At 37.8% G+C, this 25,690-nt stretch overlaps 1 protein-coding gene across 7 annotated transcripts in view; it reads right to left on the bottom strand.

Moving 5' to 3' along the window:
* The window catches only part of ralgps2 (Ral GEF with PH domain and SH3 binding motif 2), a 542,667-nt gene that overhangs the window by 341,942 nt on the left and 175,035 nt on the right, over positions 1 to 25,690 (bottom strand). For 5 of the 7 annotated variants that reach the window (XR_009514828.1, XR_009514826.1, XM_059984874.1 and 2 more), the window contains exons 7-9: positions 21,939 to 21,995; positions 994 to 1,083; positions 792 to 884 (exon numbers count right to left, since the gene is read on the bottom strand). Coding sequence is in view for 3 of the 7 variants with exons in the window: in XM_059984874.1 (XP_059840857.1) it covers positions 792 to 884; positions 994 to 1,083; positions 21,939 to 21,995 (240 nt within the window). In the remaining 4 variants the exon portion in view is untranslated. The remainder of the gene's footprint in view (positions 1 to 791; positions 885 to 993; positions 1,084 to 21,938; positions 21,996 to 25,690) is intronic. The other 2 variants (XR_009514829.1, XR_009514827.1) reach the window with 1 other exon arrangement.

The following is a 25,690-nucleotide window of genomic DNA, read 5'->3' as shown; positions in this document are numbered from 1 at the left end:
TCTCCGTGCCAAAGATGAAAATGACCATCCTGATTTTTATCAGCGAAAGGTGCAAAAGCCAGCATCTGTGATGGTATGGGGATGCATCAGTGCCCAAGGCATGGGTGAGTTGCATGTATGTGAAGGTACCATTGAGTCTGAGGCATATATTAGGATTTTAGAGAGACATATGTTGCCATCAAGGCGATGTCTCTTCCCGGGACGTCCATGCTTATTTCAGCAGGACAATGCCAGACCACATCCTGCACAACCACAACAGCCTGGCTTTGTAGACACAGAGTGCATGTGCTTGACTGGCCTGCTGCCAGTCCAGATCTATCTCCTATTGAAAATGTATGGCGCATCATGAAGAAGAGAATCAGACAACGGAGACCACGGACTGTTGAGCAGCTTAAGTCTTACATCAAAAATTTCCAATTGCAAATCTACTACAATTAGTATCCTCAGTGCCAAAATGATTAAAAAGTGTTATTAAAAGGAAAGGATGTAACACAATGGTAAACATGCCTCTGTCCCAACTTTTGTTGAGTGTGTTGCAGCCATCAAATTCTAAATTTGTGTATATTTACAAAATACAAGTAAGTTGGTCAGTAAAACTATTGAAAATCTTTTCTTTGCACTTTTGTCAGTTAAATAAAGGTTCATGTGAATTAACATATCACAGATTTTTGTTTTTATTGCATTTTGGAAACTATCCCAACTTTTCTGGAAATGGGGTTTGTAGTACATATTTTAAAATCTCTAGTTAGATATATTCTGTTTTGATCATAAATATGATTCAGAAGACTTACCGCCCACGTTTTTGTAAGCCTGAAGATGGGCGCACTCTGCAATCCGGACACGACAGCCATTAGCGCATGTAGGTTATTTATCTCATATAATTTCTACAATTGAGATGAGCGTACATTAGCTGTAAATAAAAATAAAATCTAAATCTGATTAAGATAACTGAAATAATAAGTTATAGTACTACACTATAAGTAACTTACATACCTTTGCAGTTTTCACATAGTGGCTCAAAACTTCTGCTCTGATTTTTAGAGTTTGTGCAGTAAGAACCTCTCGGACAACCCAGAAGCTGACCTATAAATAAAAAAAATAACTTTGAATTCTGCAGAAGCAGATAAATCAACCAGTATTATATAATCTCACACAGAACTCTAATGTCTCTACATTCATGAAAAGGAGTCAGATATTTTCTCACCACTAGACATCCTTTCAATCCTTCTAAGTGCTTCTATGCTCTTCTGTTAATCTTTGTCTTTTGATTTTCTTTTTGTCTAGAGTTTTATATTTGGTGTTCATTGGAAAACATCAATCAAGTCACAGAGTAAAAGGAATCACTATGATTTTAAGTAACAATTCTAAATTCTGTCGGAGTTAAGGAGTTTTGATAGCCTTGAGAAAAAAATCACAGTTAAGAATGAACTTGCTTCTCCTCATCGAGCTTCTGAGAGTGACGAATAGACCTTTCATGTTCAGGCCAAGCTGTCAGTACCTGGTTAACTAAAGATAAGAAAAGGGATGTGACGACAGTTTCAATGGACCAGGCTTGGATAAAGTAGTGCATCTAGGTTTTGGACAAAATCTTTATGAGAAGATAAAAAGGCCACCAAGGCCCCAGGATTGTGAGCCCAAAACTGAGGCCAAAATGGAATGCCAGGGAACCTGAAGGAACCAATGAAAATATTCAATTTCCTTTCCTGATACTTCATTGTTTTGATGAATTTGTTGAATTACAAAACTAACATTGTAGTATTTGGCATTTGAGAAAGAAAGGAACACGGCTGTGCTATACCATACCACGGAATGTAGATGTGTAAATGGCTGAAAATGAGGCCTTTTAATGGCTAAAGAAAATAAGGTGTTTTGCAAAATCATAAACAGCAATAGAAACTTGTAGATTGAAGTCTCAAGAAAAATAATAGCCAATGATAATTATCAGATTCAGTTTTAAAATCTAGGATTCAGCCCAGTTCAATCTCAAAATTCACTTGACTACAACTACTCAAAAGCTGATTGGGATGCTTATGTCTTTAACAGCATGCATCTTGTTTGCTTTGTTCAAAGCATATGCTTGTCACTTCACTGAATGTTGTTTTTTTTAAGTTTCATGGCTCTTTACTGGCAGTATCCGAACTCAGCACACACGTACAGATCAATAGCATATGCTCAATATGCGCTTAATAGCGCATGCAATGACGTGTTACTAAATAAAGTAGTCCCTTACTATACTGTAGGCTATATGGTACAGATACAAATTGGTGAAACAAAGAAAATAGATTGTGCTGCCCTTACCCATCTTACATAACAAAACTCCCTGCCAATTCAAAAAAAACCTGAGTCAAATGAAAATACTCTTTGCTCCTAGAACCTGACTCATGGATGAAATGCTAAAGATCTGTTGCATTCAGATATTCATCGATGAAGTTGCAAAGGTTTTTGTTTTCATACACAAGGCACCAATCGTGCAATTGATATGTCAATGTTCTAAAAATAGTTCCCCATTACTGACATTCACTGTGGTAGTCTAGAAGGAATCAGTAAAAAATCAATGCAATTTGGTGAGTACATGGGCCTTCTTCCTTTATCTATTTTGTTGCCAAGAAAGTTAAATAGTATAAGCTTCCCAGAGGAATGGCCACAAAAGAAAAGGATGATTAATTTCTAACAACGGGTATCCAAATATCACCAATATAAACCACAACTAAAAGGATCATAAAGTAATGACAAAATTATGGTCTGGGATTTGTTGGACTAATCTTTCTTTTTATAATATTTTATTTATAACTTTCTACAAAACTACAACGAAGAAAAGAAAATCAGTAATATATATAGGATCATTGCCATATAAACAAAAATAACAATAATACGTCTTAACAAATGAGCAAGTCACCCATAGTAAAAAAGGAAAAAAAAGAGAAAAGAAAAAAAGCACCCAATCCATCAGTTATCTAACTCCAAGCCAACCATTATATGAGATACACTTTTATTACCCCAGAACTACATATTGTAATAAAAAAAGGGGCCAGCCAGCTACCTGATCAGAAGAAAACAAAAGTTTAAAAAAACCTGGAAATGTAGGGTCTGATTATCAAGGGAAAAAAGACCAAACACCTGTCAATCTAGGTGAAAGTTCTGAAAAGATTCGAGAAAAGATCCCCACACCCTATGGAACTTTATGTCCAAATTAGAAAGTGAGTAGTGAATCTTTTTGAGATCTAAACAAGACATAATATCCCTAAGCCATTGAACATGGGTAGGGGGAACTACATGTCTCCACTTAAGGAGTACTGCACTTTTGGCTAGAAGATAGGCAAAAGACAATGTTCGTTGTTTAGCCGGGGTCAAATGCCTATCAGGGGCTCGAAGAATACCAAAAAGAGTGATCAAAGGATCAGGTTCCAAATGACAATTTAATATAGAAGATAAAGTTAAAAAAACATCTTTCCAAAATTTTTCTAGAGTAGGACAGGCCCAAAACAAATGGAAAAGGGAGGCCTCACCTCCTTTGCATTTGTCACACCAGGGACTAATATCAGGATAGAACTTCGCCAATTTGGTTTTGGACATATGAGCCCTGTGGACGACTTTAAACTGTAGGAGACAATGGAGAGCACATAAGGAGATTGAATTGACAGATTTAAGAATTGAATCCCAAACCTTGTCGGACAAAGAAATTCCTAAGTCATGCTCCCAAGCAGTTTTAATTTTATCAAAAGGGACCCGTCTGAGAATCATAAATTTAACATGAATAGTAGAGATTACACCTTTGCCCAAGGGGTTCATTTGAAGAAACAAGTCTACAACATTTTTATCAGGTTGTTCAGGAAAATGTGGTATTAAATGGCTAATAAAATGTCTAATTTGAAGGTATCTAAAAAAGTGAGTATTCGGTAAATTAAACTTTATAGACAACTGTTCAAAAGATGCAAACCGATTGTCTATAAAAATATCTTCAAAATGCCTGATACCTCTCCTACACCAGTCTTGGAATGTGGAATCCTGCATAGACGGTTGAAATAAATGATTATATAGAATAGGACTAGAGAGGGAAAAACTATAAAGACCATGGTATTTTCTAAATTGAGCCTATGGAGTATGCCTGATTACAGGATTAATAATAGATTTTGGCAATTGGCAAGAAAGAACAAATCCAAGTAAAGCTGGAATAGATAATTTCTTATAAGTGTTTAATTCCACTGCCACCCATGTTGGACAAGCAGACTGGTTATAAAAGTAGGACCAAAAGATAATATTACGAATATTGGCTGCCCAATAATATAAATGAAAATTAGGCAACACCAAGCCACCTTCTCTTTTAGGCTTTTGGAGATGAGCTTTATTGAGTCTGGGCAGTTTACCCTTCCATAGGTATGACAAGATAATAGAATCTAAAGAATCAAAAAAAACTTTAGGAATAAATATAGGTAAAGATTGAAATAAGTATAAAAATTTAGGGAGAATATACATTTTAATCACATTAATTTGCCCAATTAAAGACATGGACAGCGGTGACCACTGTGCTAATCTCTGTTTTGTAAAATTTAAAAGATTATTGAAATTCTCATCGAACAGTCGATTATAGTTCCTTGTTAGGATAATACCAAGTAAAACTTTACTACTTTAAAAGGAAGATTGTGAAATTCTAATTCTTGTGCTTCCTTATTCATCGGAAAAAGTTCACTCTTATGTAGATTAAGTTTGTATCCAGATATCTGACTAAATTTATTGAGAAGTGAAAACAACAAAGGTAAGGAGGTGGTCGGGTTTGATACAAAAATTAACACATCATCAGCCTATAGAAAGACTTTGTGCTAAAACCACCCCTCCAGATCCCAGTCAGTTCAGTACAACTGCGAAACGCAATTGCCAATGGCTCGATAGCCAGATCAAATAACAGAGGACTTAAAGGGCATCCCTGTCGGGTGCCACTTTCAAGATCAAATGGTTAGGATTGCTGGGAATTAGTCAAAACTGATGCAATTGGATGGGAATATAGTAACTTAATCCACTTAATAAAATTATAACCAAAATCAAATTTTTCTAAAACCACAAATAAATAGTGCCACTCCACCTGATCAAATGCCTTTTCGGCATCAAGAGAGATAACACATTCAGGGGTTCCTGATGAAGATGAACATAGAATATTAAAAAGATGTCTAATATTGAAAAAGGGAAGGTGATTTTTAATAAATCCAGATTGATCCTCAGAGATAATTAAGGGTAAAATAGTCTCCAGCCTACGGGCCAAAACTTTAGTTAAAATTTTAGCATCTACATTTAATAGAGAAATCGGCCTGTATGAAGCACATTCTAATGATTCAAAGAATGATACAAGCCTCATCAAATGATGCAGGCAATTTAATTTGTTTAAAAGAATCAGAAAAAACTAATTGTTGGGATAAGAGCAATGAGGAAAATGATTTATAAAATTCTGTAGAGAACCCATCAGGACCAGGAGATTTACCAGGCTGCAAAGCAGAAATAGCAGAGGATATTTCCTCCAAGGATAATGGCTCATTCAATTTACGTTTAAGATCAGAAGAAAGTTTAGGAATATTTAAAAAATCTAAAAATTGCATTACAGTAGTATTACCATTAAAGGATTCAGAGGTGTAAAGTTGAGAGTAAAAATTCCTGAATGTATCATTAATTTCAGACTGGTCCACACTAAAATTCCCATTACTCATTGGAATTTTAGTGATGTGTTGTTTTGCTTTACAGCGCCTAAGTTGGTTAACAAAGGACTTACCAGATTTATTGCCTTGAATATAGAACTTACTCCGACTGCCCAAAAGTTGGCATTCAATTGGATAAGTAGAAATAAGATTAAATTTAGTTTGAAGTTCCATTCTTTTCTTATATAACTCCGGATCCTTGATCTGGGCATGTAATTAGTCTATAGCTTTAATCTGATTGATCAGTTCTAAACGTTCTTTGTGAGTCTTTCTTTTCAAATTTGCTGTGTAAGAAATTATTTGACCTCTTAGATATGCTTTCATTGTGCCCCAAACCACCTGACTAGAGGTTTCAGGTAGTGCATTAGTATTTAATAAGAAAGTTACCTGATCCTCCATAAATTTTACAAAGACATTATCCAACAACAAGGTCGAATTAAAATGCCAGTGTTTATTTACTTGAGGGAGGCCAGGGAGAACTATGGACAATGTAAGTAGGGCATGATCTGAAATCAATATACTCTTATAGTCACAAGAACGGACAGATGGGTTCAATTGATTATCAATTAAAAAATAGCTGATTCTAGTAAATGTATGGTGAACTAGTGAGAAAAAGGAGTAATCTCTTTCATGTGGATGAAAGAAACGCCAAATATCAGATATTCCATAATTAGAAAGAAAAGACTGAATAAATAAAGCAGATTTACTTAATTGTCTAGGGATAGAAGAAGATCTGTCCAAACCTGGATCCAGCCAACAGTTAAAGTCACCACCCAACATAAGAGAGTATGAACTTAGTTCTGGTAAAGAAAAAAAAAGGTCAAAAAACCCTACATCATCCGAGTTAGGAGCGTAAAGGTTGGCTAAGACCACCCATGTATTATAAAGTTTCCCCGAAACAATAATAAAACAACCATTAGGATCAGATATCTTATTATGAAGCTCAAAGGAAACATTTTTGTTTATAAGAATTGAAACACCCCTCGCCTTGGCTTGAAAAGTTGAATGAAAGTGTTGTCCTGCCCATCGTGTCATAAGACGAGAATTATCTGAGTGACGAATATGTGTTTCTTGTAAAAAGACTACCTCTGCTCTAAGCTGTTTAAGATGTGCGAACACTCTCCCCCTTTTAACCGGATGATTCAAACCCTTAACATTCCAGCTGACAAAGTTCAATGGACTAACCATTGAACATTTAAAAAAAAAGGAAAGCAGGCATTAAACCATATCTGAAATTTGTATGTAATTCTGGGGCAAAAGTATAGAAGAAAAAAAAGCAGCAAGCTCTCCCTGAGAAAAACTAACCCCCTACTGGACTTCCAATTAGGTAACATCTTAATTATCTCCACTCCAACTGTTGATACAGTAATGGAAATAAACACCAAAAAGCTTTTTTTTTTATCAGTTTTTTTTTTAATGCATTTTCTACATCGTTACAGATAGAAAAAAAAACCCAAATCAAAATGAAGAACATTAATACAGTGCAAAAATAAACATACAATATAATACAAAAAAGATCATTGAGAAGGTACCCAAATTGAAGACAAGTAAAATTAGTATCCTCCCCAAGCCCCGCAACAAACAAAAACTCCAGACCAACCACAACACAATATAGAAAATATAAATCAGGACATTCAAACCCCCAAAACTGTAAATACACTTAAAAACAGAAGATAATAACGCCTACTACCAAAAAAAAAGAGCTGAAAGCAAGGGACCGAAAAAAAAAAACCTTAGTTAAGAGGAAAGTTATGAAAGTACTCAATAAAAGGTCCCCAGACCTTACGGAACTTAATATCCGAATTAAGCACTGAGTAATGAATTTTTTCTAAGCAGGACATAATATCATTAAGCCATTGAGCATGCATGGGAACGCCAAAAAGCTTTAAGAGTTACAAACAAAGATTTACCTTAACAAGAAAAAACAATACATTCAAAGTTTGTAAATCTTAAAGTATAATAATGGTCTAAAAAAAACTTTACCCCAACCTTCCCGCTAGAGTTGATAAACCGAGAAAAAGATAATCTATAAACTCAGTTACACAGAAAAAAAACATTAACATCAAAATAAGTAATCCAGCCAAATCATAAAAATAAGAAAAAAAACACAAATACCATCTTGAAACACAGGAAAAAAACCCACCAAAGAAAAATCCATTCTGAGAGGAAGTTGATCCAAACCCGAAACTGAGTTTAAAGGTACAGCATCAACTGCTGCTTAAGGTTAAAATAATCTAACTGGAGAGAAAAAAAATCATCACCTTTTAAAGAACTAAAATTATGTAAGATAGAAACTAAAATTGAGAAAATGGAAAAAAAACACTTCAATAGGACAATGCAACATAATTAAGCTACTAATTAAATAGATGCGGCAACAGCTACATTTTAAATTTAAAAAAGAAAATATCAAGATTTGTAGAAATTGGAGACTGAAGTCTGAAAAGAAAAACAAAAAACCATTCAAGGACATCGTCACTTCACAAATCGATATCAACTTTTTTAATGAGACACTGACTCCATTTTGAAATAAAGTCTCCAAAGACCTTTAAGAGGTGTCTGTGAAAAAGGCTGAAAAGAAAAAATATATATATCATATCATATCTGAGAAACTCGAAGTAGCAGATAGGCTATCAATGAAGGTCTGCGCCTCTGCAACCAAATCAAAACGTTTAAAATCACCGTTCCTAAGCTTGATTTGGAGCCGGGCTGGATAGGCGAGAGACGGATGAAGTTCACGATCGTAGAGAACTTTCATTACTCCTCTGTATTCAGCACGTTGACTCATAACTTGAGGTGCATAGTCCTCTACTAAACGGATAGCATGACCTTTATATTGAAGCCTTTTACGTTAGCGAGCTTCTTTAATTAGTAAATCCTTGATTTGGTAACGATGGAGGTGAATTATCACTGGACATGGTCTCTGGCCATCCGCTGAGCAAGACGTAAAGATACAGTGTGCTCGATCAATCTCTGGAGGACTGGAAAGTATTTCACTTCCAAAGATCTCACATAGAAAGTTTGAGAAAAATTCGACAGGAGATTCCCCTTCAACAGTCTCAGGCAAGCCTGCGAAGATTTTGGCGTCTACTCCTGCTTTCAAGGTCCATAACTTTAAGAGTTAACTTGCTATTATGCTCCTTTAGGGTAGAGCGAACTCTTTCCAGGTCTTTACAATGACAGTCTAGTTTCTCCGTGACTTCTTCAACATGAGATAAACGTTGAGCATGATTCTCCAGTGTAGAGTTGATTTTATCCAGTTTCAGTTCCAACGAACTAGATTGAGAAAACATATCTTGTCCAGTTTGTTCTAACAGCGACACAATTTCACTCAAGGTTGCTCCCAATGGAGTGTCTTTTTTTGCCGATTTAGTAGGCTTAGATACACTCATTGTGTAGCCAGCAACTTCAATAGTGGGAGGAAGAGTAAGAAATAAATGCAGGTATATGAAATGGAGCGGAGCAATAGTTTTAGCAACTTAAGCTAATGCCACCTTAACCAGAAGTCTTCACTGAATGTTTTAAATTTAGTATTTTCCTGCCAAGAGAATATCAAGTTGATAATTAAGAGAATGAAAGATCTGACAATAGCACTGAATTCTGTGCCAATGATCATTACTGTTCAAATGCTCAGAATTACTAACAAAGCAACTTTCTTTCTCTGAGTTAATATTATACTTCACTCACTGAAATGCTGTGGTAAATCTTTACCAAAACAAACATATCAAGTTGGTTCCAAAACAGGTAGAGGGAAAATAAATAGATACAGAAATTATCTTTTTTTTACAAAGTCTTCATGCATTGCAAAACAATGTTGTTCTCATAATGCATGAGAACAATGCATTGCAATAAATGCAATTAAATACTGACGCTGACTCAAAGGAACATAACAAAAGACAACCCAGAATAAAATGCAACCATAAAATCGTTCTGAACCATTAGATGTGAAAAATCTATAATCTTAATTTAATATCTATGGCTTTCCTGAGTAAGTTCTGAATAACCACATACATTTTCCAAAATAATCTAATATACGTGGATCAGAAATATTTGTTAAGATATTGTACATGACTGGAAGTAATTTTACGTAAGTATTCAAGTAGATTCCAGCTAACCTTTTATATATTATAATTGCATTATAATGAGCTTCAAGTGATAACTTTTACTGATGCAAAAAAATCACTCACTTAGAAGCTGTATTATACTCACATAATTTCACAGATACATTATGCTTACTTTGGAAAACTGTCATACAACACTAAAATAATTTATCTTTCTTTTACTAAGCTCTTCTCACAAGGAGTTGAAGAACTCTAAAAATATTTTTCTCTAATAAAGTATTTTAGCAAATGCTAAGGATTTAAAAGTAGTTGGTTTAGCAAAAAAAAATGCCATATAAAGTACAGAGGAATACTTGATTCTTACTGGCTAATGTAACAATTTATGTCTAGTTCAAGGTTTAAAACTAACTTGAACTTAATTAACAATTAAAATGACATAAACATCATTAAGTGAGGGTTTATAAAAATAACTCATTAACTCCACCAAAATCATGATGATAGAGACACAAGAGACCATGGATACTGAAGTCTGAGCAAAACTGAGCTGCTATGATTGAGGGGGAAAAAATGGACATGTACTCTGAAACATAGGAAGTATGCTATGAACTCAGATCAAGCGAGCAGGGCAGAAATTACTCTAACTACAAATAGCTGAGAAACATTTAATAGATTTCAAAGCATTCTCCTAGCTTTGCCATCAAAGTGCTCAAACTTCTGAACTATTTCTGAATGCCATTACCAAAATAAATCACTAAAATAAGGTAACTTACTTTAGTTGACCCAGTGATCTCAGTCATGGAGGTTGATGTCATTATGTCCTTCAGAAGGATGGAACTTTAAAAGGCAACACCCCTGACAGTGTAACCAGTTGAGTGCTAAAAATCTGCACTAACCAAGTGGCTGGAGTGTTCAGGGACAGCGTCAACCGCTTGTTTATGTGGTGAGGTTCCTACCTGTTTCAAGATGGCATCAAATGTACCAGAGTCCAAGAATGGCAGGGTAACCTCCCTCAATAACTACTGGCTGATAGCATATATATTCATCATAACAAAGTGCATCAAGAGGTTAGCTATAGATTGAATCAACTCCTTCCTCAGTAATGACCTGGACCCATTTCAATTCGCCCATTGCCACTATAGGTCTACAACACACACCACGTTGCTGGACCAACATTTTGCTCTAGACCACCTGGACAACTGGAATATATACATCAAGCTGTTGTTCACTGACAATATCTTGGTGCACAACACCATCATCGCATCAAAACACATTAAGTTCCAAGACCAGAGCCTCTGAATTGGACCATTTACTGGGAGACCACTATCATTAGAGGAATTTCATTTCCCCCTCACTGATAATCAAAACAGGTGCATCTGAAGCACTTCATGCTTAGCTCTCTTTCTACTCTCTACAACTGTCTACAACTGTATGACTACAACTCAAAAGTGATCTACAAATTTATAGACGACACCAATGTTGTCAGAATCATGAGAAAGCACACAAGATTGAAACAAGTCAGTTGGTTGAGTGGTATCGTAACAAAATTCTCGCATCCAATGTCAGCAAAACCAAGGAATGTACTGTGGACTTGAGGATGAGTAAATCTGATGAACATACACAAATCCTTATTGAAGGATCTGCAGCTAAAAGAGAGAGAAATCTCATGTTTCTAGATATCAATATTTTAGAGGACTTATCCTGGGCTCACTACATGGATACAACCATGAAAAAGACCTGCCAGTGTCTCTACTTTCTAAGTAGTTTAAGATGATTCAGCATGTCATTGAAGATTCTGACAAACTTCTACAGATGTACAGTAGCATTTTGAGTCTTTGCAGCCCCTCGTAGTATGCAAACCCTAATGCACATGAATACAAGAGATGACAGATTGGCAGACTCATCTACTTCCATCATGAGTAAAGCTCTCCCCTAAGAGGCAAAGTTTCAGGAAGGCAACATCCATCACTAAGGAACCCACCACCCAAGCCATGTGCTCTTCTTGATGCTGATCTCAAGCAGGTGGTACAGGAGCATGAAAATCCATACTTCATGGTTCGACAACCACTTCTTCCCCACTGCCATGACCCGAAAAGCCATAATACAACCTTGCACTGCATATTTTTTCTCAAACCTCTAAAAATTTTATGCTTACTTTGTCTTGTATGTATTTGAATTTACATTAACAGGTTTGTCATGTTTGTAATGTACTCTGCTATAGCTGCAAAAAGCTAATCGTCCTGGCACTTATACCCTGGGTATTTATGTCTATGAAACTGAAATTTTTCATTGAATTTACTGATCAAATCTAGAGCAAGAACTGAGCATAAAACATGCAAGGCCATTAAAAATGGAGGAACAATTAGTTAATACAACGTCGTAGCTGTGAGCCTGGATTATTTTTACACCATTCAGAAAGGTTCAGACTAAACTTAGAGGATAGATGTATACAAAACATGACTTACAAACCACTTTATTTCTCGTGCTAATGATACAATTTCATGCTGCATTTCTCCCTTCTTGCTTAATCTTTTCATAATGTTCTTCTTCATTAAAAGTCACAATAATAATCTTTCACCAAATAACAGCATTACCTTGCTGACCTCAAAAGAACATTCCAGAGTTTTTTTGATAGATTAAATTCTCAAAGGACTTCCCTCAGGAAAAGATGGAATCTGAAAACCATGGTCTAAAGAAGACAGTCAGGTCTGGAATTTAAACTTGGATCACCATAACTCCCATTGAAGCGCTACAAATTATTCTTTCAGATGTTAAGTCATGGAAAGCACGTCTGCTCTCCAAACACCAGAGGAAATTCAGCATTCAAGGGGGATTTTGTATAAGCTGCCCCATTAGCATAGAAGTAACGCTTAACAATAAATGCAGCAGTAAGCAAAACTGAAAAAATAACAACACATGAACAAGTAATTCATGATTTTCAGTAATGTGAGGTGATAACGTTCACAATCATCCACTTTTTTGTCAATCTACCATGACTACTTTTTTTTAAACATAAAACAATCCTAGTTAGAAATCACTTTCAGACATTTTACAATGAGATTTAAAGTTTTGCTTTTGTAAAAATTTAACTTATTTCCATTTCAGATTTTTTTATACAGAACATTCCACAACCAAAAAGATCCTTTTTCTTTTGGAAAACAATGCTGTCCTGGCAGTCCTGTTACCCAAGAATCCTTTACTCAAAGGATCCTGGTGATTATCAGCAGACAATTTAGCAATATTGCTGTGAAGCCACCAACACCAATAGTCTGCCAACATCCTCATGCTGATATGCACCACAGAATCACTTAACAATGAAGAAATCAGCAACCACCACAGATTTTTTTTTAATGCCTAATACAAAGACAACTCAGTGGATTCCAGTTAATTGGGGCATCAGATCCTGTACATTTTGGCCTAATTAAACAGCTGACCCAATTAGCCAAAATTCCATAGAAATAGTTAAAGAGGAATAAAAAGGACAAACTACAGTTCAACTGAGTATCTAATTATGTATTTAAATAAAATACAGAACAAAAACTACCATAGTGCTATAAAATTGTTATAATTCCTAATAGTTATCAAAAGAGGAATTCATCCAGTATATGCTGCTGTTCTTTTGATTAACTGAGAATGAATGAACAAAATCACCTAATACTTTCAGTGATTGCATCCTCCAAATCTTAACTTTCATTCTAACATTCAACATGATTGTCGAAACCTTCAAATTCTTTGTAGTTCCTAACTTGAAGTAGTGAAATAGTTTCAGTTTTCACCCCGGCTATTTCTAGCATTTCCAAGCCTGAATGCTTGAAAGCACAGTAAGCAAAAACAGTTCTAAATTGTCTTATTGCTCACCAACGATCAGTGACCAAAAAATACTGCTTTTTGAACAGAAACACACGCAACTGACGTTATTTAAAAAACTGTTCACTCTAAGCACTGTGTAGTGTCTGATGACCAAGCAAGTGAATGCAAATGACGCTAGTTAAGACACCTTTCAGCAAAAGCCTCTTGTCCCAATTAAGCAGCAGTGTGTGCCAAATAAACAAAGGGAATCATGACTATTTTCTCAATTAGTTTTTGTTAAGAGTTGCCCAAATAAGCAGTTGACCAGGTTAACCAATTACCCAATTAACCGAAATCCACTGTATTTCACAAATTGCAGCCTCAATTGCAATTGTTTTACTTAGAAGAACCACAGTTCAGCATGAATCAACATTACATTGATTGCTGAATTCAGCAAGCCTTTAGAGCATCTCAGTTTAAAGTTCATCTGATGCTGTTTTGCCTTTACTTTTCTCCCCACATGGATTTTCTTTTACCACATCAATTAGAATTAAATCTAAATTGAAATTACCAGAATCAACACAAAAAAAAGCGTCAGATATTAATCACCATTCATGATCTATAGAAACTTTCTCCTTTCCATCCACTGCAAATCATCCAACACTTAAGTGCAGACACAATGTGTCTTATAATTACATGTCAATTGAGAATTACAATACTTCATTCACCTAATGGAAAATGCTGTAATGCAAAATTCAACTTTAACCACTAGTCAAACGCAACCTTGTAATACACTAATTATATATTTAACATTCAATATTATTTGTCCTTTATTTAAACTTGAACAAAATGCAGATTCCTACATCATTGTCTTCAGAAACTTCACCTCATGTCTGTGCAGTGGTCTTTGACTTGGCTTTACTTAAGAATCACACTTCTCTACATTGTTAAGAATTTCATTAAGACCACAAAATTAAGGAGCAGCAAATTTGGAAAGTCCAAGAGAGATCCAAACACCAGTCAGCTTCTGCCAATCTCTACATTTGAATTTGTCATCCAAAAGCAATCCTGACAATTGAGACACTCACAGCTTAATATTATGAAAATGAAAAACAAAGTGTTTTTCACATTGAGATATCAAAAGAATCCATATTATGAAATAAAACAAAAATTATTTTAATGAAACTACCTCTTCATTTATGATTCACATTAGCTACTGATATGGCTAAGACAAAATGTCCTTAAACCTGCCTTGTATCATTATTCAACTGTGTTCTACACCATGATACAGAACAGTACAACACAGGGACAAGCCATTCAGTACACAATGCTGTGGTAAACTAATTAAATTAGTAATCAAGTGCCCCACTAAACTCATCCCTTCTACATTTTCAAAATCCACATCTTTCCATTTCTTGCACATTCACACGCTACATTAAAGCCTCTTGAATGCTTTTATCATATTTGCCTACACCACCATGCCTGAGAGAACGTTCCGGGTACCCACTGCTCTCTGTGTGAGAAAACTTGCTCTGCAAATCTCCTTTGAATTTAGCTCCTCTCACCTTATATGCATCTTCTATGGCATTAGCCATTTCAACCTGGTAAAAAGATATCAGAAATAGATAGAAAGCTATGCCTCTCAGAATCTTACAATCCTCCATCGCAGGGTTCCCAACTTGTACTCCACAGACCCCTTGTTTACTGGTATCGTCCATGACATAAAGGTTGGGAACCCATACTCTACCAGATTTCCCCTCAGCCCTATCACTCCAGAAAAAAATAACCTAAGTTTGTCCAACATCTGCTTATAACATATGACATCTAATCCAGCAGCACCCTGACAAACTTCTCCAAAGCCTTGACATCCTTCCTATAATAGCATCACAATAGTGGTTAGTGAGACGCTATTACAACTTGGGGTATCGCATTAGTTCAATCCCAGCATACTTTGTAAGCAGTCTCTATGTCCCTCCCATGAAATGCATGGTTTTTTTGTGGATCCTCTGGTTTCCTCTCATAGTACAAAGACTTTCTGGGTAGGTAAATTAGTTATGGTAAATTGCCCTGTGATTAGGTTAGGGTTAAAATCGGGATTGTCACGGGTTGCTGAGACAATGCTGCTCGAAAGGTTGGAAGGGTCTCTGCGCTATATCACTAAATAAAAAATAATGGTGTAATCAAAATTGAATACAATACTCCAAATAAGGCCTAATTAGAGTTTTCTAACGCTTCAATGTAACTTCCTGACTCTTGAACTTAATTCCTCAACTAAGGTAAGCATGCCATATGCTTTCTTTACCATCCTATTAACCTCAGTAGCCACTTTCAGGGAGCTATGGACTTGCACCACAAGATCCCGCTGCACATCAACTGTTAAAAGTCTTGCCTTAACACAGTACCATCAATTTACACTTGATATCCCGAAGTACAAGAAAGGTTAAACTCCATTTGCCATTTATCTGCCTATATATGCAAAAGATCTTTATCTTCTTCATCCTTTGGCATCTTCTACACTATTGTCGACACCACTAATTTTCATATCTTCTACAAATTTACTAAACCACCTATATATAAGATTGAATTTGAAGGCAGAGTATAAAGCTCATGGCAAGATTGTTAGCAGTGTGGAGGAATAGAGGGATCTTGGAGTCCAAGACCATAGATTCCTCAAAGTTGCTGTGCAAGTTGACAGGTGGTTGAGAAGACATATAGTGTGTTGGCCATTATTTAGGGGAAAGAGCTCATGAGCCCCAAGGTAATGATGCTACAATAGAGATATTTAAAAGATCTTAGAAAGGCAGATGGATGTAAGAAAAAACTAGAGGGTTATGAGCTCTATATGAAAGGTTAGATTGATCATGGAGTAGGTTTCTATTGGTTGGCATATCACTGGCCGAAGGGCCCATAATGTGCTATACTGCTCTGTTTTCAGCCAGGTCATTTACTCAGATCATAAACAGCAAAGGATCTCAGCATGGATCCTTGTCAAACACCACTAGTCACAAATCTATAGCCACAATAAGTCCATTGACCACTACCCTCTGCACTCTATGAGCAAGTCAATTTGGAATCCATTTGCCCAACTCACAGTGGATCTCTTGTATCTTAATCTTCTGAATAAGTCTTCATGGGGGACTGTGAAACCTTACTAAAATCCATGTAGACGGCATCTACAGTGCTTCTTTCATCAAGTGTAACCTGTCCTTTCTGTACAGGTTATACTTTCCCCAGAAGTCATCCCAATGATCCAAAAATCTCAAAACCTGGCCCCTGCACCAATTCCTCAGCCACACATTCATTTGCCAAAACATTCAATTCTTACCCTTACAGGTGTGCGGCACAGGCAGCCATCCAGAGATGACTACACAAGAAGTCCTGTTTTTCAGCTTCCTACCTAGATCTCTATACTCGCTCTTCAGGATTTCATCCCTTTTCCTATGTCACTGGTAGCAATATGTACCACAACTTCTTGCTGCTCACGCTTCCCCTTTAGAATAATATGGACTCAATCCAAGACATCCCTAGCCCTGGCACCTGGGAGGTAACATCATCTAGGTGCCTATTTCATCCACAGGATCTACTGTCTGCTCCTTTAACTATGGAGAATACCAATGCATCAACATTGCACTCCTCTTCTTCCCTTCTGAGTCACAGAGCCAAACAGTGCCAGAAACCTGGCTACTGCAGCTTTCCCCCAATAGGTCACCCCCCCCCCCCCCAACGGTAACCAAAGCAGTATACTTATTACTGAAAGGAACGGCCACAAAGATACTCTGCACGCTATGCTTATTCCTTTTTCCTCTCCTAACAGTCACACAGCTACCTGCCTCCTGCATCTTAGGGGTGACAATAAGACTCAGAGAAGAAAAATAATATCAGATTTTTAACAATAATTTTTTTTCTTAACTTTGTAACCATTAATTGGGATTGGACAATGGCATAACTATTACAACAGCTTTCTCACAGTACCAGTAACCCAAATGCAATCCTCACTTCTGCTGCTGACCACATGGAATTTGCACATTCTTCTGTGACCATATGGATTTTCCCCAGGTACTCTTGCATCCTCCCAGATCCCAAAAATATGCAGGTTGTTAGTTTAATTGACCATTGTAAATTGTCCCAAGTTCGCAAATGAGTGACTGAATCTGAGGGAGTAATTGGAATGTGGAAAGAATAAAATAGGCATACAATTAGTGTTGGGGGGGGAAAAGGTTGCCTGATGGTCAATAGACACAGTGAGGTAAATGACTATTTTTGTGATGACATATCCATGACTATGATCTATGGTTTCTTCAGAGAAAGTGATAGAATTGAGTACAAGCACTGCTTAAGAGATATTTTGACAACCACTTGCACTGGCATGGCCAAGAAGGATAAAGATTTAATGCAGGTAAATGGGATTAGTACAGATGGGGAAAGAAAGGCGGGCTGAAGGACCTATCTCTGCTGTACAAATCTATGACACTATAATCAAAGAGCTTACCAAATTAGAGCTGAAAATTAAGACCATAAGGCATGGGAGAAGAATTAGGCCATCTGGCCCATCGAGTCTGCTCCACCATTCAATCATGGCTAATCCTTTTTTTTTGTCTCCTCCTCAACCCCGGTTCCTAGCCTTCTCCCCGTAACCTTCGATGCCATGACCAATCAAGAACCTATCAATCTCTGCTTAAAATACACCCAACGACTTGGCCTCCATAGCTGCACGTGGCAACAAATTTCACAAATTCACCACCCTTCGGCTAAAGAAATTTCTCCGCAACTGTTTTGAAAGGGCGCCCCTCTATCCTGAGGCTGTGCCCTCTTGTCCTAGACTCTTCCACCATAGGAAACATCCTTTCCACATCTACTCTGTCTAGGCCTTTCAACATTCGAAAAATTAAATGAGATCCCCCCTCATCCTTTTGATTTCCCATGAGTACAGACCTAGAGCTATCAAATGTTCCTCATATGATAACCCTTTCATTCCTGGAATCAACTCTGTGAACCTCGTCGGGACCTTCTCCAATACCAGCACATCTTTTCTAAGATGAGGGGCCCAAAACTGTTCACAATACTGAAGGTGAGGACTCACCAGTGCTTTATGAAGCCTCAGCGTCACATCCTTGCTCTTGTATTCTAGACCTCTCGAAATGAATGCTAACATGGTATTTGCCGTCCTCACCACCAACTCAACCTGCAAGTTAACCTTCAGGGTGTTTTGCACAAAGATTCCCAAGTCCCTCTGCATCTCAGATTCCTGGATTTTCTCCCCTTTTAGAAAATAGTCCGTACATTTGTTCCTACAACCAAAATGCATGACCATGCATTTTCCAATATTGTATTTCATTTGTCACTTTCTTGCCCATTCTCCTAATCTGTCCAAGTCCTTCTGTATCTTACTTGTTTCCTCAACACTGCCTGCCCCTCCACCAATCTTCGTATCATCAGAAAACTTGGCAACAAAGCCATCTATTCTATCATCTAAATCATTTATATGCAGCATAAAAAGAAGTGGTCTCAACACTGAAACCTGCGGAACACCACTAGCCACTGGCAGCCAACCAGAAAAATATCCTTTTATTCCCACTTGTTGCCTCCTACCAATCAACCAATGCTCTAACCATGTTAGTAACTTTCTTGTCATACCATGGGGCTCTTAACTTGGTAAGCAGCCTCATGTGTGGAACCCTGTCAAAGGCCTTCTGAAAATCCAACATCCACTGCATCCCCTTTATCTATTCTACTTGTAAACTCCTCAAAGAATTCCAACAGGTCCGTCAGGCAGGATTTTCCCTGAAGGAAACCATGTTGACTTTGTACTATCTTGTCCTGTATTACCATGTACTCCATCACCTCATTCTGAACAACTGACTCTAACATCTTCCCAATGACTGAGGTCAGGCTAACTGGTCTGTAATTTCCTCTCTGCTGCCTTTCTTCTTTCTTAAAGAGTGAAATAACATTCGCAATTTTCCAGTTCTCACCACCATGGCAGGGTCCAGTGACTTTTGAAAATCATTTCTAATGCCAACACAGTCTTTAACGCTACCTCTTTCAGAACCCTAGAGTGCAGTTCCTCTGGTCTGGGCAACTCAGATTCTTCTATATCTTTCAGCTTTTTGAGCACCTTCTCCCTTCTAACAGTAACTGCACCCACTTCTCTTCCTTCACACACTACAACATCAGGCATACTGCTAGTGCCTTCCACAGTGAAGACTGATACAAAATACTCGTCATTTCCTTGCCCTCTGTTATTATTTTTTCTGCCTCATTTTCTAGCAGTCCTATATCCACTCATTTCTTTTACTTTGAAATCACTTTTAAAAGCTTCTTCTATTCTCTTTGATATTATTTGCTAGCTTTCTTTCATATTTCATCTTTTCGCTTCTAATGATTTTTTAAATTGCTCTCTGTAGGTTTTTAAAAACTTTCCAATCCTCTATCTTCCCACTAAGCCCTTTCTTTTGATTTTACAATAGCTTTGACTTCCCTTATCAGCCACGGTTGTACTATTTTACTATTGGAGTATTTCTTCAGTTTTGGAATACACATGTCCTGCACCTTCCACATTTTTCCCAGAAACGCACGCCATTGCTGCTCTGCTGACATCCCTGCCAACAGCTCCTTCCAATTTACTTTGGCCAACTCCTCTCTCATACCACTGTAATTTCCCTTACTCCACTGAAATACTACTACATCTGACTTTACTTTCTCCCTATCAAATTTCATATTGTGATCACTGGTTCCTAAGGGTTCTTTTATCTTATGCTCCTAATTGCCTCCAGTTCATTACATAACACCCAATCCAATATAGCTGATCCCCTAGTAGGCTCAATGAGAAACTGCTCTAAAAAGCTATCTCTTAGGCATACAACAAACTCGCCCTCTTGAGATCCATTATCAACTTGATTATCCAAATCAACCTGCATTTTAAAATCTCCCATGGCTATCATAACATTGCCCTTTTGACTCACCTTTTCTATTTTCTGTTGTAACTTTTGGTCCACCTCCCAGCCACTGTTGGGAAGCCTGCATATACAGTGGCATGCAAAAGTTTGGGCACGCCTGGTCAAAATTTCTGTTACTTTGAATAGTAAGTGAGTAGAAGATGAATTTTTCTCCAAAAGTCATAAAGTTAAAGATGAAACATTATTTTCAACATTTTAAGCAAGATTAGCATATTAATTTTGTTTTGTACAATTTTAGAGTAAAAGGAAAGGAGCACCATGCAAAAGTTTGGGCACCCCAAGAGATCTGAACTCTCAGATAACTTTTACCAAGGTCTCAGACTTTAATTAGCTTGTTAGGGCTATGGCCTGTTCAGAGTCATCATTAGGAAAGGCCAGGTGATGCAAATTTCAAAGCTTTATAAATACCCTGACTCTTTAAACCTTGTCCCAACAATCAGCAGCCATGGGCTCCTCTAAGTAGCTACCTAACACTCTGAAAATTAAAATAAGTGATGCCCACAAAGCAGGAGAAGGCTATAAGAAGATAACAAAGCGTTGTCAGGTAGCCATTTCCTCAATCCGTAATGTAATTAAGAAATGGCAGTTAGCAGGAATGGTGGAGGTCAAGTTGAGGTCTAGAAGACCAAGAAAACTTTCTGAGAGAACTGCTCATAGGATTGCTCGAAAGGCAAATCAAAACCCCTGTTTGATTGCAAAAGACCTTCAGGCAGATTTAGCAGACTCTGGAGTGGTGGTGCACTGTTCTACTGTGCAGCGACACCTGCACAAATATAACCTTCAAGGAACAGTTATTAGAAGAAAACCTTTCCTGCATCCTCACCACAAAAATCAGCATCAGATGTTTGCAAAGGAACATCTAAACAACCCTGATGCATTTTGGAAACAAGTCCTGTGGACTGATGGAGTTAAAATATCACTTTTTGGCCACAATGAGCAAAGGTATGTTTGGAGAAAAAAGGGTGCAGAATTTCATGAAAAGAACACTTCTCCAACTGTTAAGCAACCATGCTTTGGGCTTGTGTTGCAGCCAGTGGCATGGGGAACATTTCACTGGTAGAGGGAGAAATGAATTCAATTAAATACCAGCAAATTCTGGAAGCAAACATCACACCATCTGTAAAAAAGCTGAAAATGAAAAGAGGATGGCTTCTAAAACAGGATAATAATCCTAAACACACCTCAAAATCCACAATCAACTACCTCAAGAGATGCAAGCTGAAGGTTTTGCCATGGCCCTCACAGTCCCCCGACCTAAACATCATCAAAAATCTGTGGATAGACCTCAAAAGAGCAGTGCATGCAAGATGGCCCAAGAATCTCACAGAACTAGAAACCTTTTGCAAGGAAGAATGAGTGAAAATTCCCCCAAACAAGAATTGAAAGACTCTTAGCTGGCTACAGAAAGCATTAACAAGTTGTGATACTTGCCAAACGGGGTGTTACTAAGTACTGACCATGCAGGGTGCCCAATCTTTTGCTTCGGGCCCTTTTCCTTTTTTGTTATTTTGAAACTGTAAAAGTTGGAAAAAAAATAATCTTGCTTAAAATATTAAAGAAATGTGTCATCTTTAACTTTATGCCTTTTGGAAATCAGGTCATCTTTTATTTGCTTAGCTATTCACAGTAAGAGAAATTTTGACCGGGGTGCCCAAACTTTTGCACGCCACTGTAACTGCCAACAATGTCCTTTTACCCTTGCAGTTTCTTAACTCAACCCACAAGGATTCAACATCTTCCAATCCTATGTCACATCTTTCTATTGATTTGATACTATTCTTTCCTGGTAGAGCCATATAACACCTTCTGCCTACTTTCCCAGCCCTCCGATATAATGTGTAACCTTGGACATTCAGCTCCCAATTACAACCATCCTTCAGCCACGATTCAGTGATGGCTACAACATCCTACATGGCAATCTGAATATTGCAACAAGATCTACTTTATTTCTTATACTACATGCATTTAGACACAACACCTTGAGTACCATATTTGCTATCCTTTTTGATTCTGCATCCCTAATGATTTGATACTCAGCCTGCTGGCTGCAACTAAGCCCCATCACCTGCCTGCCTTTCCTGACGATCTGACTACATGCTCACTTTACTTTTTTACCATCCATCCTTCCTGAGTCCCTTTACTCCGGTTCCCACCACACCCCACCCCCTCGCCAAGTTAGTTTTAAACCCTAACAGCTCTAACGAACCTGCCTGTGAGAATATTGGTCCCCCTTGGGTTCAGGTGCAACCTGTCACTTTTGAACAGGTCAGACCTCCCCATTATCCAAGAACCTGAAGCCCTGCCCCCTGCACCAGCTTCTCAGCCACTCATTTATCTGCCAAATCATCCTGTTTTTACCCTCACCGCCGCATGGCACAGGCAGCAATCCAGAAATTATAGCCTGGGAGGCTCTGCTTCTCAGTTTTCTACCTAGCTCTCTAAATTCTCTTTTCAGGACCTCATTTCTTTTCCTTCCTACCTCATTGGTACCAATATGTACCAAGAGATCTTGCTGCTGCCCCTCCCTCTTCAAAATGTTGTGCATACGATCTGAGACATGCCTGACCCTGGCACCTGAGAGGCAATGCAGCAGCTGGGTGTCCCATTCACGTCCACAGAATCTCCTGTCTGTTCCCCTCACTATCGAGTCTCCTATCACTACCTCTTCCCTCTTCTCTTTCTTCCCGTTCTGCACCATGGACCCATGCTCAGTGCCTGTAATCCAGTTCATAGAGCTCTGTTGATGCCACTGATAGGCCATGTACAATGGACAAATGCTCTCAAAGCTCCCTTTTTAAATAATTGTCGCCGACCTCCGAGAACTGCCTCTTGGTAGAGCTCTGTTGACACCATTGATAGGTCACGTACAAATTAAATATGGGTGTTGGATCAGTGCTTCCAAAGACTAAATAAAAATGTATGCCAAAACAACGGTAACAAACCAGTTTGTTACTTTATTGTTGTAATTAACTGAATTTGGCACTTGAATACTATGAAAGGTTGAACCAACTGACTTTACATCAATAATCATTTCTGATTTAGCATATGATGGTTAATTCTGAATTAGAACTTCTATATATATATATATATTCTATATATTAGAACTTCTTTGAATCCTCTTTGGCTACAGGGGAAGGGCCAGAGGACTGGAGAATGGCAAATGTAGTTCCCTTGTTTAAAAAAGGTAACAGGGAGAAACCTGGGAACTATAGAATGGTCAGTCTTACGCCGATGGTCTGCAAACTACTGGAAAGGATTCTTAAGGATAGGATCTACGAGCATTTGGAGAAGTACAGTCTATTCATGGATAGTCAACATGGCTTTGTGAAGGGAAGATTGTGCCTCACGAGCCTGATTGAGTTTTTTGAAGAAGTAACAAAAGAAATTGATGAGGGTAGGGCAATGGATATGGTCTACATGGACTTTAGCAAAGCATTTGACAAGGTCCCTCATGAGAGACTCATCCAGAAAGTCATGAGGCATGGGATAAGTGGAACCTTGGCTGTTTGGATAAAAAAATTGGCTTAAAGGAAGAAAGCAGAGGGTAGTAGTGGAAGGAAAGTATTCTGCCTGGAGGTCGGTGACTAGTGGAGTGCCACAGGGATCTGTCCTGGGACCCCTGCTATTTGTGATTTTTATAAATGACCTGGATGTAGAGGCGGAAGGATGGGTAAGTTTGCGGATGACACAAAGGCTGGAGGAGTTGTGGATGGAGCTGTAGGTTGTTGAAGGTTACAAGAGGATATAGGCAAGCTGCAGAGTTGGGCAGAAAAATGGCAGATGGAGTACAATCCAGACAAGTGTGAGGTGACGCATTTTGGAAGGACAAACCAGAAGACTGAATACAGGGTTAATGGTCAATTACTTAAGAATGTGGATGAACAAAGGGACTTTGTCCATACATCCCTCAAGGTCGCTGCACAGGTTGTTAGGGTGGTTAAGAAGGCCTATGGGATGCTAGGCTTCATTAATAGGAGGATTAAGTTCAAGAGAGGTCATGTTGCAACTCTACAAACCTCTGGTGAGACCGCAATTAGAGTATTGTGTTCAATTCTGGTCACCTCATTATAGGAAGGATGTGGAAGCTATGGAGAGGATGCAGAGGAGATTTACCAGGATGTTGCCTGGTTTGGAGAACAAGTCATATGAAGCAAGGTTAGCAGAGCTGGGACTTTTCTCTTTGGAGTGTAGAAGAATGAGAGAGGTCTTGATAGGAGCTCTACAGGGCATAGATAGGGTGGATAGTCAGTACCTGTTTCCCAGGGCACCAATAGCAAACACAAGAGGGCATATGTACAAAATTAAGGGAGGGAAGTTTAGGGGAGACATCATGGGTAAGTTTTTTTTTTACACAGAGGGTTGTGAGTGCCTGGAATGACTTGCCAGGGATGGTAGTGGAGGCTAAAACATTAGGGGTATTTAAGAACCTCTTGGACAGGCACATGGATGAAAGAAAAATGGAGGGTTATGGGGTAGTGTGGGTTTAGTACTTTTTTTTAAGGATTATATGGGTCGGCACAACATGGAGGGCTGAAGGGCCTGTACTGTGCCGTAGTGTTCTATGGTTCTATATGAAATCAATGTTCAAGAAATACTCACAGCTGGAAGAATTCTCCATCATGGCCTGACAATATAAGAAGCATCCCATTATGCCATATTTTGTTTTGGTTAGTTAAAATGCAGCAATGCTAAGTGTTGAATTGAGTTCTCTTGAACAACATTAACTTCCGTACTATTGATGACCGAATAAATTTCTGGAAGACTAACATTTTACTGCTGCAGCCAAACTGAAACAGTTAATTTTTAAAATGCCTCTGCAGGACTTTAACTTTTTTATGCCTGTTTGTATTTTTATAACATCATTTATATAAGGTACATGTAACTTAATTTTTTAAGTGCCTGCAGTTGCTTTTGTATCTTTCTTGAAACTTCTTAGTTTCAGTGGTGAGTATCGCATAATTTGAATAGAGGCTATCTTATTGATTGATTTAAGCAGCCAAATTTGAATGGAATATGTGTCTTATCAGCAGTCAGGTATAAGAGGACAAGACTACCTTGTTTTATTCTGTCCTTCTTTTTCTCTTTTGTTTTTGTTTTTCCCCAGGGCCACCAGACTGCTTTTACTTGGTTATCTTATTTTCCCCTTGTGCTCTTTGTTCTTGAACGCTTAATAAAACAATCATAAGCAACAAGATTTATGCCTCATTCT

The sequence above is a fragment of the Hypanus sabinus genome, chromosome 11 (genome assembly GCF_030144855.1).
Source record: "Hypanus sabinus isolate sHypSab1 chromosome 11, sHypSab1.hap1, whole genome shotgun sequence".
Lineage (NCBI taxonomy): Eukaryota > Metazoa > Chordata > Chondrichthyes > Myliobatiformes > Dasyatidae > Hypanus > Hypanus sabinus.
The sequence above is the reverse complement of the archived record's forward strand: the minus strand, read 5'-3'. Positions and strand labels throughout refer to the sequence as shown.